This window comes from Lutra lutra, chromosome 3 (assembly GCF_902655055.1).
Source record: "Lutra lutra chromosome 3, mLutLut1.2, whole genome shotgun sequence".
Classification (NCBI taxonomy): Eukaryota; Metazoa; Chordata; class Mammalia; order Carnivora; family Mustelidae; genus Lutra; species Lutra lutra.
In genome coordinates this window covers 136652017-136672851 of record NC_062280.1, presented here as the reverse complement: position 1 = coordinate 136672851, position 20835 = coordinate 136652017, and the positions used below count along the sequence as shown (strand labels likewise).

General features: G+C 44.0%; 1 protein-coding gene across 4 annotated transcripts in view; it reads left to right on the top strand.

Annotated features, from left to right (window-relative positions):
* FOXO1 (forkhead box O1) overlaps positions 1–18594 on the top strand; it is a 102004-nt gene extending 83410 nt beyond the window's left edge. For all 4 annotated transcript variants that reach the window (XM_047723254.1, XM_047723255.1, XM_047723253.1 and 1 more), the window contains 2 exons: positions 13434–14788; positions 15242–18594. In XM_047723254.1, coding sequence (XP_047579210.1) covers positions 13434–14771 — 1338 coding nt within the window. In that variant the 3' untranslated portion in view covers positions 14772–14788; positions 15242–18594. The remainder of the gene's footprint in view (positions 1–13433; positions 14789–15241) is intronic.
* Positions 18595–20835: the final 2241 nt, after the last annotated feature.

Sequence of the window (20835 nt, the reverse complement as noted above, 5' to 3'; positions counted from 1 at the left end):
ATTTTGTTCAATTCAGTAACAATTCTAAGCTATCCATTACAACCTTAACTAGGTTGTCAGAATTTGACTTAATTGGGACGCTGGGTGGCTCAGGCAGTTAAGCGTCTGCCTTTAGATCAGGTCATGATCCCAGGGTTCTGCACCAAGCTCCTTGCTTGGTGGGTGGCCTGCTTTTCCCTCTGCCCCGTCCCCCCGCATGCACTCTTCCCTCTCTCTCTCTCTCTGACAAATAAAACATTTTAAAAAAGAGAATTTGATTGAATTGCTTTTCTCAGTAATAAAAAATTAATACCAAAGAGACTGCCATTGGTTTAGAGAAGAGTGACTTTGAGAGGAGGTGACATGCTGAAGCTGTCTCTTAGATCGATGTCACTGCTTGTAGTTAGATATCCGTGATAACAGGAGTGACAACTTCTAGAAAACCTTATTACTTCTGTTCCGGAATATCAAGTTACAGAAGAATTCTCTCATGTGGTGGAAGTTGTTAGTATCTTACATCTTGAATATTCTTCATGGTTTCCAAACATGTGCTCAGTCATCACAGTGCTCCTTTGGGTGATATGGTGGCAAGGCCCTGGGGCACCATCTGACCTGTCATGTCAGATCAACCTTTGGAGTCCGTGACCTAACTTGGACCCAGTTACAGGACCTGCCCTATGGGAAGACCCTTAATACTGAATCTTATTGGCAAATACATAATTCTTAAAGATTAAGTGGAGGAAAGGGCATCCCTGAATATACTACATAAATAAATTGTGGTATAGATCCTAGCTGTGGTTCAATATCCTTAAGTGCAGTAGCTTGGGAGAGATGCAAAGCATTTATACTGTGTACAAGATTCCAGGCATGATGGTTGCTATTCACAGTTCCGTTTGGAGGGAGTTCAGACTGAGAACAAGGAACAATGAGTTCCAAAGAGGAGTTTAAGGTATATCACCAACTTTGGGCTCAGGTGAGAAGTTTTAATTTTCCATTGGTTTGAATCATCCTAGGAAGTGGTTCATTTATTCATTTCCCTTTGCTCGTTTCTCTCTAAGTGTTTAAGATAGAGCTAACTGTACAAAATTCTCCCTTTGCTTTTTCAGCTAAAAACAGCAAATGAGTATTATGTGTAGTTAGTGCATTTTAAAAGATAATGCCTTCCTAAACATGATATTTATTACTACTAAAAGTAGCTGTGAGGTTTTTGTCTTTGGAGATTTATAAACACAGTCTTGTACTTTTAATTCTTAGCTGCAGTGTTCATGTTTCCAAAGAGGACATGAGTTGAGAGTGCAGCATTAGAGTAAAAAATTTAATGCGAAGAAAACTTTGCAGATGTAAAGATTTGCTGATTGCTCAGGTGGGAGTCCTCAGGTGGTTTGGGATCCTTTTTGTCTTGCCTGGATTTCTCTCCTCTCTCTGGAATATGGACCTGCCTAGCCCTGCAGCTGAGCTCAAAAACTATGAAACACAAAGGATTCATAGTGGGATGTCTCCAGGTCATCTAAATCTGTTTCCAGGGCAGACTCAACTTGAAGGCTAGGGTCTTCCAGCATCCCCTGAACCCAAGGATGATCTTGGCCAAGTCCTTTCTCCCAGGACTTCTCCCAGGATTGACCTTCATCTTGACCTGAGACCTGACAGGTTATAGATCCAGCGGGCACCACTAACCTTAAATGCACTTAACTTCTGGTGGAGTGTCCATGGCTATGCAGGGGTGAGGCAACTGCTGCTCATGGCATGGGTGCTTACGATGGGGAAGAAAGCCAGTCTTACAAGTAAGCACAGTACCATATTGCCTGGAGAGCCCTGTGTACAAATGCTGTTTGAGAGGTGGTTAGAGGATCTGTGCTGGTGGGCAGGTGTGGTTTTGGGGTGGACACATTGTGGGAGGCCTTGAAGGTTATGATATTTGTAGGCCTTTAGGTAACAATGAAGTCTGCATTTCTGAAACATTTGGGGGTTGGACTCCTGGTGGTGCTGAAGGAGCCTCAGTTGGTTGGAAAGAAGGTGTGGAGAGTAGGGCTGTAATGCAGCATGTGGTCTGCTTGCTGAATTGGATCCAGATATCTACAGGATGCTTGGAAACAGCCCTGGCTTGGGCCCAGGCTCCCATGGCAGGGGAGACTTTATTTTATCATGAAGCAGAAGGGCCTAAATGGTTTTGCTATTAGGTTTTGGTATTAAGTCAGCTGGTGATTTTTTTTTTTTTTTTAATAGCTATTTGATTTGGGACAAGAGTTTTTGGGAGGTGGCCCCAAAGAAAAAATAATGTATGCTTAGCATTCACAACTCATTGTTGCTTTAGGCCCCTTAGCCAGAGTATTGGGCAAGCAAGCTATTTTCAAGATTCTATATAACTAAGGAAACTTTATTTTGCAGATAATATATAATTCAGAATATTATATTTTTGCAGTTTTTTTCCATTCTTTCTGTAATCTGGATTTGTGATATTTGAGTTCCAAAATAGAAAAAAGACACTTTGACTTCATACTTCTAAATTCTGTGCACTAAGAGTAGCAGTTCTTGGGTAGATAGATTATGCATTCAGTGGATTCATTTTTCCCTAGATTTTCCAGGCAGTGAACATATTTAGGGTAAAAAACAATTCTAGAATGTGTATTCTATGGATGGGATGTTGTCCTAGAGATTTTATTTTCTTTTAGAAGATTTTATTTATTTATTTGACAGAGCAGAAGCAAGGGGAGCGGCAGGAAGAGGGAGAAGTGGGCCTCCCACCGAGCGGGGAGCCCGATGTAGGGCTCGATCCCAGGACCCTGAGATCATGATCTGAGGTGAAGGCAGACACTTAACTGACTGAGCCACCCAGGTGCCCCTATTCTAGAGACTTTAATCTATCAAAGTTTCAGTGTTCTTGCCTTTGAATTTATATTCAGTTCATAAAGTTTTTCACCGGCTCTTGCCAAGAGTTGGGGCACATAACCAGAATAAACATTTCACCTAACATGAACAGATTGGTTGGACTCGTCACTAATCTCAACAATATATTTTAATGTTCACTCTGGTCCTTTAATAACTTTAGAAAACTTGAAAATTGATCAAACTGTTTGTGCTATTTTCATTTTATTCCTAATCTGTGTTATTCATCAGAAAAAAATAACTTCTAAAGTGTTCTTTGTTTTTATTTTACCTTACTCTGGTAGCCAAATACAGAGGTAGTTAATTGCGTTGTAAAGCAGAGCATTTGTAGAGCAATTGAGGATGAGAAAAATGGTATGGCCTACAAAGTGGACAAAAAGTTTAATTAGGAAACAGCACTTCAGCAACAAATGAATTTCCTCTTAACATTATGCTGTGGTGCGGCCTTATGTGTCTGAGGCAGTCATAGGCAGCAGCAGCAAGAAGTCCATATTCTGAGCAGAACAATTAAATCGGAGTTTCAATTTCAGGAGCACCTGGATGGCTCAATCAGTTAAGCACCTGACTCTAGATTTCTGCTCAGGTCATGATCTCAGGGTCATTAGACTGAGCCCCTAGTTGGGCTCCACACTGCGCTCAGAGACCAATCTTGAAAATAGAAAAGTTTCAGAAAGGATTGGCTCCTTTAGGTCACCTAAATGGGCAGGGTGGGGAGTTGAAGCTCTCTGCTGTGGACTTGGCAGAGCCTGGTCTGTATGTCTCCCTGAGGAAGGAGGTGGGTTAAAGGGTTGCCAGGTATGCCTACACGCTGCGCAGAAACTAAATTAATCCCAAGAGAAACAAGCTCCATGTTGAAATCCTTAGTTAGCCTACAGATCCGTTAAAGACAGACACACACACACACACACACACACACACGTTTAAGAGAATTCTAGCTAAATGAAATTTAGTCTCTTTTTGTCCACCACTGGGACCTAATTAGCCAGGGTTAATGACACTCACTTGAGAGTGGCCTTGTTGGATTTTGTGGTGATCTGGCCTAAGTGTATGACAGCCTGAGGTAGTTTCTGTTTTCTAGACTTAAAACAGGGGTCCACATTAGCAACTTTTATGGAAGTCCTAGAGGGAGAGTGATTAAGATGAACACCCCATGATCTGGAACATGAGGAAAGATGCTTATATCTATAGCTATAGCTAAGGTTTCAATCTTACCTGGATTTTTTTTGGAGTTTTGTATTTTGGGGTTCCTAGTTTCTGATAGTATGTAAGACATGGGCGTTAAATGGTACAGGAAAGGGGCGCCTGGGTGGCTCAATGGGTTAAAGCCTCTGCCTTCAGCTTAGGTCATGATCCCAGGAGCCCGGCATCAGGCTTTCTCCTCAGCAGGGAGCCTGCTTCCTCCTCTCTCTCTGCCTGCCTCTCTGCCTGCTTGTGATCTCTGTCTGTCAAATAAATAAATAAAATCTTTAAAAAAAAAAAATGGTACAGGAAAGACTTTCCTTTCACGTTCTGAAAATTAAGGGCTTTACCCTTTCTTCCTAAGACAGTAACTTTCTTTGATATGGGGTTTTGCTGTAGGACACAGCAAGGGGAAGCACTTGCTTCTTTTTGATTATGACCTTCCGAAAAATCAAAGCTTGTGAGAATTTTGTTATCATTAAGTAAATTTTCTGTTCTATCCCTGAAGATCTGTTTTTTTTTTTTTTTAAGATTTTATTTATTTATTTGACAGAGATCACAAGTAGGCAGAGAGGCAGGCAGAGAGAGAGGAGGAAGTAGGATCCCTGCTGAGCAGAGAGCCCAATGTGGGGCTCCATCCCAGGGTCCTCAGGATCATGACCTGAGCCGAAGGCAGAGGCTTTAACCACTGAGCCACCCAGGCGCCCCTGAAGATTTGTTCTTGAATCCTAAACCATTGAGGTTATTCGCTGGCATGTTATTCTGAAATATTTAGGCTTTTGACTAATATGAGAGCTTGTCAAAGATCAGGCAAGTGTCGTCTTACATCCGCGGATGGTCATCTGTTTTCTGCATTGCGGGTTTCTTCTTTTCCTTCCTTCAAGGCTGGGAGTGCCTGTCTTCCCTCATTGTTTACTAGTATTCTGGTCCCATTCACTTGTAGCTTACCTTTTTACAGATATTTTGTCCTGCAGTGTGTTTGTGAAATCTGCCACCTCTGAAGGGGTTATAGGGTTTCTTCTCAGCAAAGTAAACAATGGTGAGTGACCACTGTGAGAAGAGACGAGAAAGAGCACTGTTCTAATAATTGCCCTCCTGAATATAATCTGTCATCAGTCGGCTGGTCTGTCTCCTTCTTGAACAACCCCATGGGCACACATGTGTTCTGACATAGGTTATCCAAAAAGCCAACAGAACACACTATTTAAAGAATCACATTTTTGCATTTAAAATCTTAAGGGGCGAAAACAATTTTTCTGTAAGAGAAGGATTATAGTTCAGTTGTGAGGACATGGAAACAAGTCTGAGGAAGGCTGGCAGCCTGTTAAACAGGAAGTTTGTGATGAATGGTTTTTAATCAAGTTGTAACCATTCACGATAGCTTTAAAAATTCCTGTTTATATATCCCTTTGCTTCCTATCACAAAATATCCAACCTTTATTTCCTCAGTTTTGTGTCCAGGGGTGCACTAAGTGCTTTCTATACACATGCTGCTGTTCAGTCCCTAAGCATCCTGTGTGACAATCCTGTGTAATCACTGTTTCACAAATGGCAAGACTGAAACAGGCTTAGCGAAATCAAGGCACTCACTCAGAGTGGACCGGTAGTCAGCCTGACCCTGGGTTCTGCCTCTCTGTGTGCTTCCCCGTAAACGTGAAACTTCTCAGGGTGCTCATGAGTTCTTACATTTGTCTTTTTGGTGTTGTTTTACATGAGAGCATAATCTCCCACATGCTTTTTTTTTGCTGGAGGTTCTCTAATGTAGTCATATTTTCCTTCTTTGGAATGATTTGAGTCAGAGAAAACTGTTTAGAGCTAAATGTGTATCTGTAGCCATTTGAGAATCTATAGCTAAGAATTGGCTAGGCTAGGGGAAGGACGGTGCACGTTCTTCATACTTATTCTACATTTCTTCTCGGAGTAAAGCCCCATGTGCTTCTGCTTTTTGTAAATGAACACTCATAAATTTTTCATCTGCATTTTAATCTTTCCGAACTCTCTTTTCCCTAATGTGAAATGTGGATATTAGGCCGGATGACCTTCCCAGTGCCTTCTAGTTTGCAAATACTATGAGGCTGTGAGTCCTTTCTTCACAGCCCTGGGCTCACTGGAGACGCCTGAGTCCTCCTCAGTGCAGACCCCCGGGGAGAGTGGCCTATGGGATCATTGGTGTCCAGGCAAGAAGGATAGGTTCCTGGGCAGTGATAGCAGCCTTTTGGAAGAAGAGCTGAATGCTGCTGGAGCCTAATGTGTAAGCGTGTAGATTAGCTATTCACAGCAGATCTTTTATTACAACACTTTTCAAAGTCGAATCTATATGCTGGCTATTGATAGCGTGTCTATTGACGTCACTTGTAAAAAGAACAGTTGGCAAACGGTCACATGTTTTCCCTCTGTTTGCAGGCAGAATGGATTATTTTACAAAGTTGTTTTATTAGCAACTCTAATGGGAACTCTGTTGAATACAGATTATTCCGACTTTCTCCTTAGTTTGTTTTCACTCGTAGAAGTGCAGGAAGAGATGGTGTAAAAGAGAGGAAGCAGGAGGAGGGAGGCAAGTCCATGCTGGGAGTCTACAGAACAATTACATGCATTGGCAGAGTTCACAGAAATTAGATAAAATGCTTTTGGAAAAATCTAGTTTGTCTAGCATTTTGAAAGAATTTCTAGAATTTCTAGAACAACAAGTTCATTTAGTCATGTGTTCCAGTGTCTTAGTTTGAAGTTCTTTTTGTTTGACTTGGTGACTGTTGCTCACACCCACCCTGTGGCAGGGTGATGGGCAGTTCTAGGCTGCAGCCACCCCTGGGGCCTTTCCATTTTCCTGTGGGTCCCCACAGCCTCCTTACACACGCTTTCCCCAGGGTGCTGCTGGTACTTGAAGTTCAGACTTAGCTGCTCTGCTTTTCTGCCATAAAGCGTAACCCTTTAGAATTAAAGCAAATCATAGTTTGTAAATTTATTATCCAGTGAGGCAGAAAATTAGTTTTGTAAACTAGTCTTTGTAAGCAGAATTATTTCCACTCCCTCAAGACGCATTCATATAACCTTAGTCTTAAGTATGTTCTTTTGCTTCTTCTTACTGATGGAGGAGCCAAGGAGGTGGGTTTTCTAGCTGGCAGCAGTGCCACACGCAGACACATGAAACCTTGGTCTGAATCCTGGTTGGACAGTTCATTTTCTGAGCCTCAGTTTTCCCATTTCTGAAACAGGTTCAGTAATATCTGCCTTATAATGATCTTCCAAGTATGGGATCAGATGAGGACTTTTTTTTTTTTTAAGATTTTATTTATTTGACAGAGAGAGAGAGAGAGAGCGCACAAGTAGGCAGAGAGGCAGGCAGTGGGGGGTGGGTAGCAGGCTCCCTGCTGAGCAGAGAGCCCGATAAATCCCAGGACCCTGAGATCATGACCTGAGCTGAAGGCAGAGGCTTAACCCACTGAGCCACACCCAGGCGCCCCCAGATGAGGTTTTAAAAGCAGTTGTGTATAAAGTAAAATTCAGACATAAAGTATGAAGGCCAACTTAAGTTGATGGTTTTTTTTTTTTTTTTTTTTTTTTGGTTAAACACAAAGACCAGAGTAGTCTTAGAACTGCCAAGCAGGAAAAAAAGTAGAGTGATGGCAAGAGCCATGGCCAAGAGGTGATGGTCTCCACATACACCAGTGGATAGGCTAGATGGAACCAGCCTAAGTCAGACAGCAGAATTCAGGATGATGAGGGTCTAGGGTACAGAGAAGTGGTCAGGAAGGAGCCCAGGGCAGGGCAGGGGCAGTAGGGGGATGTAGACCAAGGGCTAGACTAGACCGTTTCTTCAACCCAGGTCTGGGGGGCCAAACAGTTTGCTAGACTTGACTCTGGGGCTGGTCTGCTCCCTAGATTTTCTTTGTTCAGGCTTCTGGTAGACTAGAAGCCTACTATAATACACTAGGAGTGTCTAAATGTTTTTGTAAAAATCACATACGCTCTCCAATGTTCCATTTATTAATTTGTAGTACAATATATTGCATACATTATGTAACATATTTGCAATTATAGATTTAAAATGAATAAAAAACTTAGAAGTAAATGAAAGGTGTGAAGATTTCTTCTTGCTTGTGCTTCAGTGACTCTCTGATCACTGCTTTAGACAGAGGGTTGGGAGCATCCTAGAGACGGGCAATTCCTGTCCTGTGTCCTCAGGGTCTCCAGGGGCCAGCCTCAGAGCCTAGCTTAATTCCAGCCAGGGAGGCAGAGGACCAGCAGCGTTCAGTCATAACCATCCCCGAGGAGATACCAGAGTGTGATCTGTGGACTGTGGCCTGTGGCCCTTGTAATCCTTGCCACTGCTTCCCCATCATACGCTGGCTTAGCCCAGAGCGTGGCAAGCCCACAGCCGTGTGTGATGCCCACATGCAAGGCTCAGTGTCCACACCTTTGAGAAGACTTCAGGGTTCTCATGACACTTGCTGGCAAGGGTAGTAATGGATCAGCTTTGGTATCTGAATTCCTTCCTTATTAACACCTGTCCACAGCACTCGAGACACCATCTAGTGCACAGAGAAAACGTCTTAGCTCTTACCCCAAATTGGTCTATTTTTCCAGTACCTTACATGTAGAAGTCTTATGTTAGTGGCAACAGTACAAGGTATGATCGTAAATAAGACCAATGGTTATAATACAGATAAGTCTTTAAAACACAGACGTGTAATTTTGTAGGTACCATCATCCTAATAATAACGGCAGCTAACACTGACTGAGGTAAGCACTTTACTTGTGTTATCTCATTTCATCTCTACAACAACCCTGTAAACGCAGAACCTATTAATCCATTCAACAGATACTTGAGTGCCTCTTGGTGATGGAGCTGTGAGGATACAGTGTATGAGAAGACAGACCAGGGCCCGAGCTCATGCAGCTTACAGTGTAGTGGGGAGCCAGGCCCTCCCTCAAGGGACCACACATAGCAGAATCGTAATTGTGGTGAGTAAACAAGGTCCTGTGTCAGAGAGCCTTAGAATGGGATGGTTCCAGAAGAGAGGGACGTTTGGGCTGAGAGAGCAGTTGGAGGAGGTTGGGTGGTGGTGACCATTGGCAGGACAATGTCCGTGCACCTGGACAGTTGTTTGTGCATCATTTTTTGTCCCAAGTGGCTGTTCAGGTGGACTTGTTCTTGCCCCAGGTAGATCATAGATCATAAGACACCTAGAGGGCAGACTCTGCCTAATGCCTTCTCTTGCCCTTCCTTGCACCTAGCACAACATAGGTCCCAACAAATGTTATTTGCCATGAATCGGTGCATGGACAGATCGGTAAAAATGTGTAAGACATTACGTCTTCTCGGGGCGCCTGGGTGGCTCAGTGGGTTAAGCCGCTGCCTTCGGCTCAGGTCATGATCCCAGGTCCTGGGTTCGAGCCCTGCATCGGGCTTTCTGCTCAGCAGGGAGCCTGCCTCCTCCTCTCTCTCTGCCTGCCTCTCTGCCTACTTGTGATTTCTCTCTGTCAAATAAATAAATAAAATCTTTATTAAAAAAAAAAAAAGACATTACGTCTTCTCTGTGATGGGTTTGGGACGACTGTCAACAGACATGCATTGAGTTTGTCTTGTGTGCGGGGCGTGTGTATTTGTGCGTGCACATGCACGGAGCATCTTCTAGGAGCTTTCAGGTTAGGAAATAAAACCGTCCTTCAGCCCTTGGCCTTTAAGCAGCTTGGAATCCATAGAGCTCCTGAAATCGAGCACCTGGGAGTCAGAAGCAGGCCGAACAGTGAATACATACCTTGTGCAGCTGCTCCTGCCCCCGACACGACCCACTGCGTTCCTCAGGTCTCAGGTGGGACTTCCCAAGAAGAACGTACTGCCTTACTTGGGGGCACAGTCTGGGGAGCAGGCTATGGAGAGGGTATGTGCAGAGGAAATCCAGCTCAGCATTAGTAAAAAGCCCAAGCTGCAGGGAAATACAGCTAGTGGAGAGGAAATTTGCTGATGTGTCTTTTTGGGGGGGAAAAAACCCGAATGGCGTCATGTAAAAACTCAGGATTTGGGTAAGTGGCTTGCAGTGCCCAAGTTTTCTGTCTTCCACAGCCTGCCTCGTTCCTCGGGTACTGTTCCGTTCATCAAGAGCTGAGTAGCTCCAAGCACCGGCAGTCATGTGTGGCTGTGCTGCATGGTTCACAGGAGCACTATGGTTCCCGCAGCCATGGCTGTGTCCCACAGGGATCTGCAGACATAATACCATTAATAGCAGCACACATTTTACAAGCTTTACCTACTGGCCGCCCCTGCCCCCTCCACCAGAGCCCCGCTGGCTGTATGAAAAACAGGAATTTTTGTAACAAGCCCTGCACAGCAAACCTTTTCCTGTTTGGGAAAAAAATTTTTCTAATTGTTGGCAAAGTTAGAAGACAGCTCTGTTACTCAAAGAGCGACCTGAAATGTCCTCTTAGAAAAATATGGAGCGTGATGTTTTGATAAGTAGGGGATTGCTGTGGACCCCCTTTTTGGCGGGGAGAAGTAGGTCTGAGTCTTAGTAGGAGTTAGTTGACTCAGGAGTTAGTCCCACCTGAGTTAGTTGAATGCTTTCTAAACTTTTTAAAGATTTCATCATTACACATTCTGCAGTCTTGTTAAAAATGTCTCCTAATTGCAGTCCCAATGACCTGATGTAATTATCGTTGGTGTTGGAGAGCTGCACCACCCTCTCAGGCAGTGCAGACAGCCAGGAAGCCATTATCTGGGAGGATCTTCCCTCTTTATCATTAACTAAATGTGACAAGGACAGGAGTCAAGCTTCCTCTCCTCCAGAGATTTCGTGTGGCTTATCTGTGTGTCTGTTGTGTTCCAAGAACAAGATAGTCATGATGGAATATTGTGCAAACGTCCAGACTTCCACCCTATAGAACATGTCACGGGGCGGAGCACTTGGCTCCCTTCCAGGTCTACACACCCACTCCCACCCCCGGCCCTGCTTCCTTCAGGACGGATTTAGAACTTGGTGTGCTGGTGTTAGTGGGCCCCGGAGATGAGGCTGTGGCTCTTGGAGCATACATAGGTGTGTGTGTTTAAGATACCTCTGTAGGGTTTGGAGACTCTTTGGGAATAAAATAGACCATTGTAGAGGGGTGCCTGCGGAGCCAGCTTCCTCCTCTCTCTCTCTGCCTGCCTCTCTGCCTACTTGTGATCACTGTCTGTCAAATAAATAAATAAAATCTTAAAAAAAAAAATAGACCATTGTAGAAATGTAGTTCTTGGCCTCTTTTAGGGGTTCTTATGTACTTAAAGTCTTCCTCGGAGCTTGTCTGGAGTTGGGGATAGGTCAGGAGATGTGAAGGAAGGGGAAAATCTAGAGAACAAAAGAGACTGGCTGCCACCCACTTGCACACCTACCCTGGCGTCCAGCCCAGAAGCCCCGTGTCTGCCCCACACTCACGGTACGCACTGGCAGAAGGGCTTGTCATGTCGCTGCTCTGTTGCAATTCTTGGGTGGAATGTAGTACAGAGGGTCAGAGGGCGTTTTGAAATAGGAATTTCTCAGCCCTGGCTGTCTGGCCTTACTCTACTCAGACTTTCGCATCTCTTTTTAGAAAGGGAGATTTATTTTTCTTTTCTGTTTCCAGTTTCTTTTTAATAAGAAAGAACTTGAATTCATCGTTTTTGTTGAAGCCTTGCCTCGTCCTGCTGTGCAAAGGCTTTCAGGCATAGCGATGGGCACTCAAGCATCTACATCCCACATGGGTGGCAGAAGGATGTGGACATTGTGGGTGCATCCCCAGCTGACCATGATCCAGCCAGAGCCTTCTTGTGGTCGGGGAGAGGGGCCACAAGAGGTCCAGGGGGCTCAGTCTGCTAAGCCTTGTTTCCGGTTGGCAGAGGGTGCCGGGGAAGGCTTGGATGTCATGCACAAGGCCCTGCTCCCAGGTGTCTAGGACCCCCAGAATCCTCCTGGACCTGGGCTCAGGGCCCTGATGACAGAGGCTGCTGAATGAGCAGCTAGGAAGGGTCTCCTGTGTGCCCTGTTCTATATGGGGAACAAAAAGCCACAAGACAAAGGGACAGGAGACCCTTGGAGTCCTTCCTTTGGAACCCATCGTTCCTTTTCCATATGTCCCAGGGGCTCCCCAGGTGCTGGCATTCTCACCACGCATCCATTAGAGGAATCAGATTGGGGCTTTATTGTTTGCAGCCTGGCTTTGCTGCTTTTGCCCAAGCTTGAGACGGTCTCTGGCCTCCTGTATGTTTGGAGTTGTGGGTGTATGCTTGCCTTACCACTAAGCTCCAACCCACACTCCCAGTGAATTGGAATAGGGGAGCAGGGTTCAGATTGGCAATATCCTTGAGCCCCCAAAGTTGGGATCTGGTACCTACTTCTTGGGGACTGCTTACCATGTGCCAGACACCATTGGACATTTTATAAACTCTGTCATTCAGTCTCTCGCATAGCCCTAAATGGGTTTATTATTTATCTCTGTTTTATAGATAAGCCTCAGACATCTAAGGGCCAAGCAGTCTCCCAAAGTCAAGTTGATTTTCTTTACTAATTGTGTTAGGCATACCTGTGGCACGATTTAACATGGAGCCCCTATACTTAGCGGCTGAAGCATGGCGCTTTGTACTGCCGACACTGCTTCTTCCTGAAGTGGGTCTTTTTGGACAGAGCTTAACCTCCGATGCAGTGACTGACGTTCAGTTAGTTGGCATGTACTCCTGGTTGTTTTGGGGAGGAGGGGGTTGGTGAACAACACTGGAATTTAAATTCTCCCCCTTTTTGGCAGTTCAACTTTCTAAAATAAGAAATACGATCCTATTTGTCTTATATTCACCTATATTTGCCTAATGGACTTGAAAAGTAGAAAAGAATTTAGGTCTTACTAGTTTTCAGGCTTTTAATTCTTAACTAAGAATATACCCTGCTTCACTTCTTTCTTTTCCATAATCATGTGGGCCCAGTAATATAAAACTTCTCACTTGTGTAAATGGCATATGTGCAGTCTGAAGAGAACTGGCAGTAGTTTTAGGGGCGATAGAACGGGAAGGGTTTTTGATAGCACTTAGTTACACAGTGCTGTTTGCATAGCATTGTAGCCAAGCAGAAACTTAAGTGGTTTTAAAACCAGTTCGTGTAATTGCCTTATAAAATATAGCTATATAAAAGATGCCTATAATAGTGCTTATTTAATTTTGTCCCCTCATTACAGTAAGATGCACATGCTGTTTTTAAGATAAGATACTGTTTTTCTTGTACTGGTTTGAGCTTTTATAGTGAAGTTCAGAGCCCATATGATTGTACGGATTGAAATCTGTACCACACACTTAAAAATTTTTTTTTACTTGTCTTACTTGTCTACCTATACTGAATAGTAGGTATTCCAACTGGAGAAGTATTGTGTTTCTAACGTAATGTTTTGCTTTACAGAATTCAATTCGCCATAATCTGTCCCTGCACAGCAAGTTCATTCGTGTGCAGAATGAAGGAACTGGAAAAAGTTCTTGGTGGATGCTCAATCCAGAGGGAGGCAAGAGTGGAAAATCCCCCCGGAGAAGAGCTGCTTCCATGGACAACAACAGTAAATTTGCTAAGAGCCGGGGGCGGGCTGCTAAGAAGAAAGCATCCCTCCAGTCTGGCCAAGAGGGTGCTGGGGACAGCCCAGGATCTCAGTTTTCTAAGTGGCCTGCGAGCCCTGGCTCTCACAGCAACGATGACTTTGATAACTGGAGTACATTTCGCCCTCGAACTAGCTCAAATGCTAGTACTATTAGTGGGAGACTTTCTCCCATTATGACCGAACAGGATGATCTTGGAGATGGGGATGTGCATTCTATGGTGTACCCGCCATCTGCTGCAAAGATGGCGTCTACTCTACCGAGTCTGTCTGAGATAAGCAATCCTGAAAATATGGAAAATCTTTTGGATAATCTCAACCTTCTCTCATCACCAACGCCATTAACTGTTTCCACCCAGTCTTCACCTGGCACCATGATGCAGCAGACACCATGCTACTCATTTGCACCGCCAAACACCAGTCTGAATTCACCCAGCCCAAACTACCAAAAATATACATACGGCCAGTCCAGCATGAGCCCTTTGCCCCAAATGCCTATGCAAACACTTCAGGACAACAAATCGAGCTATGGAGGTATGAATCAGTATAACTGTGCGCCGGGACTCTTGAAGGAGTTGCTTACTTCTGACTCTCCTCCCCATAATGACATTATGGCAGCAGTTGATCCTGGGGTCGCCCAACCCAACAGCCGGGTCCTTGGTCAGAATGTGTTGATGGGCCCTAATTCGGTCATGTCAACCTATGGCAGCCAGGCATCTCATAACAAAATGATGAACCCCAGCTCCCACACCCACCCTGGACATAGCCAGCCAACATCTGCAGTTAATGGGCGTGCCTTGCCCCACGCGGTCAACACCATGCCCCACACCTCGGGTATGAACCGTTTGGCCCCAGTGAAGACAGCTCTACCAGTGCCTCTGTCCCACCCCATGCAGATGAACACCCTGGGGGCCTACTCCTCCATGAGCAGCTGCAATGGCTATGGCAGGATGGGCATTCTCCACCAGGAGAAGCTCCCCAGTGACTTGGACGGCATGTTTATTGAGCGCTTGGACTGTGACATGGAGTCCATCATTCGGAACGACCTCATGGATGGAGATACTTTGGATTTTAACTTTGACAATGTGTTGCCCAACCAAAGCTTCCCACACAGCGTCAAGACGACGACACATAGCTGGGTGTCAGGCTAAGAGTGAGTTATGAACAGGTAAGATCACCCCACTATCAAAAGACCTTCTGAAGCCAGAGCTTGAAAGAGAGGAACACAGTAACTTGCCGTGTATCTTCCACAGTTGGCCTCCTCTGATGTCAGCTGGCTGTTCCTTGTAGAGAGGCATCTTTTATCATGTGCTCTCTGCCCTTTTTACAGCTCATAATTTTTTTTTTTTTTTAAAGCATAAGGAAGCTTCCTTTGACTGCTTTAAAGATTTTCTTCTGACAGTTAGATGGCTGCATCTTTTTAGTAGCTCTTCCATAAGTGAATATGTTTGATACAAATCAACTACTGCAGTTTCTTCTTAAGTTGAATCCCCCCCCCCACCGAATGATGTTGGAGCTGTTGAGAAAGCTCTAGCTTCCCCTCACCCCCAAGTATGTCTGTCACTCTAATATGTTGAATTGATTTTAATTTGGCTGTATTTTCATTGTGTGTTTTTTCTAGGCTACACTTAAAAGTACTTCAGAGTGTCTGACAGCAGGAACTGAGAGAAGCAGTCCAAAGATGTCCTTCACCCCTCCTTTTCATTTCTTGATTTAAAAAAAAAAAAAAGTTTCTTTTTTCCTTTCGTCAGACTTGGCAGCGAAGACACTTTTCCTGTACAGGATGTCTGCCCGATGTTTGCAGGTTCTGTGCTGCTGTAGATAAGGACTGTGCCATTGGAAATTTCATTACAATGAAGTGCCAAACTCACTACACCATATAATTGCAGAAAAGACGTTTGAATCCTGGTGTGCTTTCAAGTTTTGTACATAAGCAGTAGCCACAGAATTGTATTTGTGTGTTTTTTGGTTTTTTGTTTTGTTTTTTTAATATATCCATTTGGTCCAAGGAAAGTTTATACTCTTTTTGTAATACTGTGATGGTCTCATGTCTTTGATAAGTTAGACTTTCGTTTGTACTACCTGTGTTCCGCTGAACAGATGAACCACAGAGAACCAAGCTCTCCATCCTGGGCCTCCGTGGAATAGCTTTGGGCCTGTTCACACAGCCACACAATTCACATGAGAACCGATAGCCTGTTATCAGTCTGCTGAATTCATGGACTTGTCAAACACCTTTGGGGGGGGGGTAGATTAAATGCCAGCCTTGTACAGGTCTTTTATATTTTTTTTGTTTGTTTATTTTGTTATTTGCAAATTTGTACAAACATTTAAATGGTTCTAATTTCCAGATAAATGATTTTTGATGTTATCGTTGGGACTTGAGATCATTTTGGAATAGATATTGAACTGTATTGTTTTCTTAAAACTAGAGTCTACTTTGTTACATAGTCTGCTTGTAAATTTGTGGAATCCCAGATATTTGAGGCAGCATCCATAATTTTCATTTTGTATTTCTAACTGGATTAGTACTAATTTTATACATGTTTAACTGGTTTGTACACTTCGGGATGCTACGCGGTGTTTCTGACTAATCTTAAAATCATTGTAATTAGTACTTGCATACTCAACGTTTTGGGCTCTGTTTTGGCAGGAGAGCGATGTATAGTTACAGACATTTTGCGTTTCATGTCTAGGAGAACTTAATACATTTTTTTTTATGTATGTATTTGAAAAAACTCCCATCTGCTCCTGTCTTCTCGTGAACTAAGTGCATGCAGAGCATTGAGTCCTCTGATAGATGCCTGTGTGCTGTGTTCCTTCAGTTGCTCCCGAGGGGCCTCGTGATGATGTCTGTGGCTCAAAAAGGGAGTCTTGCGTCTAAAACCGTGCTCATACTCCTCTCTCAGAACTGGGAGTTGGGGGTCAACCTAACCTTTCTGCGCTGAGCTTTAGCAAATGTTTCCCCTCATCCTTCTGTGCTTTTATTTTGGTGTAGGTAGAGGTGGTTTTGTAGCTCTGCCTCTAAGGATTATGTTAAGACTCACACACTTTATCCCTCCCTCCCTTCTGTCCTGCAGATTACATAGCACACTGTGGAAATTTAGGTAAAAGGAGGAATATTTAAAATAGGACTTTACTGATGTGCAGAATACTTCGTGTCCCTGAGTGCAGATGGCTACCAAAGGGACTAGAGCTTGTTAAAAAAATTGGGGCAGTTAATTGGAAAACCCAACAAGCCAGCTGTAAGTTGTTCTTGAATTTATTTTCAAGGCTCTTAGTGTAAGTTAGAAATTGGGGAATTTCTTTAGCCTTTAGCAACCTCAGCTATAATTCTGTGTCATTATGTTTTAATATTTTGCAGTTACCTATAACTGACAGACCAGGTTAATTGGCTTTGCATCCCATCAGTATTTTCAAGTCATGTGGAATGCCCTTAATCAGCACAATAAAAGGAGCAGGTGTACAAAAGTGTTCCTTTTGCAATTTTGAGAGGGCTCTGATTTCTTTCTGTGTACTTAGCCTGGATCTCACTTGCTTTGTCTTGCATGTGAATTGCAGATCTGTTGGCTTGGTTTTTCCTACATGTTTAACAAGAACACAATTGTTCCTGAAAGATTTCCTATAGGAGGCCAGCTCTATTGTAAGCTTCCCACTGTGACTTCTGCTATTTTGAAAATTCATTGAATAACCTCCTCTCCAGCCATCTTCACCGTTGGCCACTCCAAAATATGTCTGGTTTTGGAAACCATCATTCCTCTAAGCAGTGCCTTCTGCATATGTGATAGAACTCGTTGGTGCCAGAGTCCTTGGGTTCCCAATCCTGTTGCTGTGTCCACCTTCTTTCCTCCTCTTGTGCCCTCATACAACGAGCCTTAGAGTCCCCCATTTGTTCATTAAAGAGGCAACTACAGCTGAAATCACTCTTAAAATCTTACTACATCCTAGAGTAACTTTTAAAAAGATGTTTCTTCCTCCTGAGTCTATGTAAATATCTTTTTTTCCTTCCTTCCAATTTTTTCTTTGTGTTGAGATTCTGACATGAGTCTTGGGTATCTCTCTGGGGTACAGTGAAGTCCAGTGAAAGGCACCTTGTCTATTTTGAAAACAAACATTATGTGACCTCTGGTAATTCTTTTTCTGTACGAATACTGACTTTCTGGAGTAATTAGTATATCAGTTACTGTACATGATTGCTTTGTGAAATGTGCAAATGATATCACCTATGCAGCCTTGTTTGATTTATTTCCTCTGGTTTGTACTGTTATTAAAAGCATATTGTATTATAGAGCTATTCTGATATTTTAAATATAAAGTATTGTTTCCGTAATATAGACGTATGGAATATATTTAGGTAATAGACGCATTACTTGCAAAATTCTGCTTCAACAAACTGACAGTCTAAATTAATTAGCAAATGTTGTATCCCAGTGGGCAGTAAATCAATGGAACATACCAAGAAGAGGAGGACACTTAAAACGGGAAAGAAAAAAAAGTTTCCAGAAGTTATACAATTTGGACTTGTTCAACAACTGCTGGGTATATGTCACCAACACCCCTTTCCTTCCCCCAGACTTACTTGAAATTCTCACATTCAGCTCTTAAGAGTACTTAATTTATAACTGACTTCTAAATGAGAAGTTTCTCTTGTGGTTTTGGTTTGGGAGTAATCGTTCATTAAAAAATGCTATGTGGTTTATGCAAACAAAACAGCCTTGCATTACTCTTGGCCTCCTCCTCGAGGGCGGTGTGCACAGCCTGGCATGGTGGCCAGGTGGCCAGAGGAGACCGTCAGGATGTGGCCACGCCCTCCCGCATTTCACTACTCGAGTTCAGTAACAGTGTGGATTCCATGTTCCTGTTCCGAGACTCTCTGAGAAGTGCCTGATGATGCTGATGTACTTACAGACACAAGAACAATCTTTGCTATTATTGTATAAAGCCATAAATGTACATAAATTATGTTTAAATGGTTTGGTGTCTTTCTTTACTAATTGTGCAGAATAAGCTCTGTTATTAGTGGGTTTTTGTTGTTTGTTTGTTTGTTTTTTGTTTGTTTTGCTTGAGTTAAACCTTGTGAGCCCCAGTGCCATGGTGTCTTCAAATCTGGTATTTCCTTGGTGTGGGGGCTGGGGTGAGGGGATGCCAGCAGGGAAATCGTCCCTCTAAGAGTTGAAGCCCCAAGAGTCAAACAAGTAAAAATTCTTGATAATCAGTGGCCCTGGAGTACTTTGTCTTTGGAATGTCTGAAACTACATTTTGTATAGTAATTCCTAGGCATATTAAATCTCGTGTCGAAACAGAGTGTGCTAAAGGTAAAAGGGCATATTAGAAGGGTCCTGGCTGGGAGGGCACCGAGCAGACGTTAGCTGGTGTGGAGGGAGCAGTGACTTTCTGGGGCCACATGTGGCTCCTGTCCCTACTTCGCACCCCTTGCTGAAGGCGGAGGATTGTGTCCTTGAAGTGGCCACAGACTGGAGGTTTATATGATTGTTTTATTCAGAAAATGCCTGAGGAATGAGCTAGATTAATACGGTTACAATTTTGAAACCAGGACAAAGCGCCATCTCCTTGCTCCTGACTCATTTACAAGGCAAGTGAATGAATGAGTTAGAGTAGCAACAAGGAGATAGGTTATTCTAATGTTGTTTATAATGTTTTAGGCACCAGAAGGTCAGTCCAACTTTCAGGTTTGGTTGGTTGGTTTTCCTTGCTTCTAGCAAATAGAACCCTTCAAAACATGATAGCCAGAAAGGTCGGAATGTAGAACAGATAAAAAGCATTTACTCCCAGACCTTGGGGCTCCCACACAGATCACTTTGAAAACTGATTTAGCCCAAATGCAGAGAAGTGCCCTGATCATACCGTCAGAACTCAAGCCGGCAGTTTCCTCTCATAACCCTCCGTGCGTATACACAGAATCCTGCCTCTCGTGTCATTTATGGAGACCAGTTCCCAAGTTCTAACATCACTTAATGAGAGGATGCAGGGCAGCAGGAAGATTCCCTGACAGCCCAGGGCTGGAGCTTGGCGCTTAAGGTGAAAGGAGAAACTTCTTGGGCCGTACCCCGTTCCCTCTGCGAGCAGACTGCTGACGGTAGAACCAGGAGGCGTACCTAGGATTGTTTCCTGACCCTGGACCTGCCACCCTGAAGGGCTCTGCGTCAGCTCTTGTCTGGTATTTGAGCTCGCCCCCAACAGTGATGGGCTCATTAAAGGCATGCTGGTTGGAGGGGTTGGGTAGGCGGAGGACGGCTCTGAGACCTGTATCGCACTAAGTGGCAGTCTCCGAAGTAGACACATCGCATGCACATTGAGCTTTGATCTTTTAGTGCTCATTATGCTGTGAGCCTGTAGCCCGGTAGGGCCGTGACCTCCACAATGAGGGTGTGGTCATGCCAGCTGTCTTACTCCAATTTGCTCTTGTTTTATTTTGGTGTAGAAAACTGATGGAGGCACCTGGATGGCTCAGTCAGTGAAGCATCTGATTCTTGGTTTCGGCTCAGGTCATCATCTCAGGGTCGTGGGGTCAGGCTCTGCACTCAGGGCAAAGTCTGCTGGAGAGTCTTTCCCCCTCCTTCACCCTTCCCGTCTACTCTTCTCCCTGCTCTCTTTCTCTCTGAATAAAATCTTTATTTTTGTTTATTTATTTAGATTTTATTTGACATAGCACAAGTAAGCAGAGTGGCAGGCAGAGGGAAAGGGAGAAAGCAGGCTCCCCAACGTGGGGCTGGATCCCAGGACCCTGGGATCATGACCTTAGCCCAAGGCAGCCAGCCGCTTACCTGACTAAGCCACCCAGGCACCCCTAAATAAATCTTTTTAAAAAGTTTACACTGTGGGGGCGCCTGGGTGGCTCAGTGGTTAAAGCCTCTGCCTTTGGCTCAGGTCATGATCTCAGGGTCCTGGGATTGAGCCCCGCATCGGGCTCTCTGCTCAGCGGGGAGCCTGCCTCCTCCTCCTGTCTCTCTCTGCCTGCCTCTCTGCCTACTTGTGATCTGTCTGTCAAATAAATTAAAAAAAAAAAAAAGTTTATACTGTGATAAATTACGTACATGGAATCTAGGATGTTTTTCAATTTCCTTAAACTGGAAAATGATATTTCTGTGGAATGGAAAGGAAGATAATGTTTGGTGGTGTGAGAGAAGAAAGAAGGCCAGGAGTCCCATTGGCGGTGGGTGATACATCAGAAACCAGATGTGAAATGAGGACAGC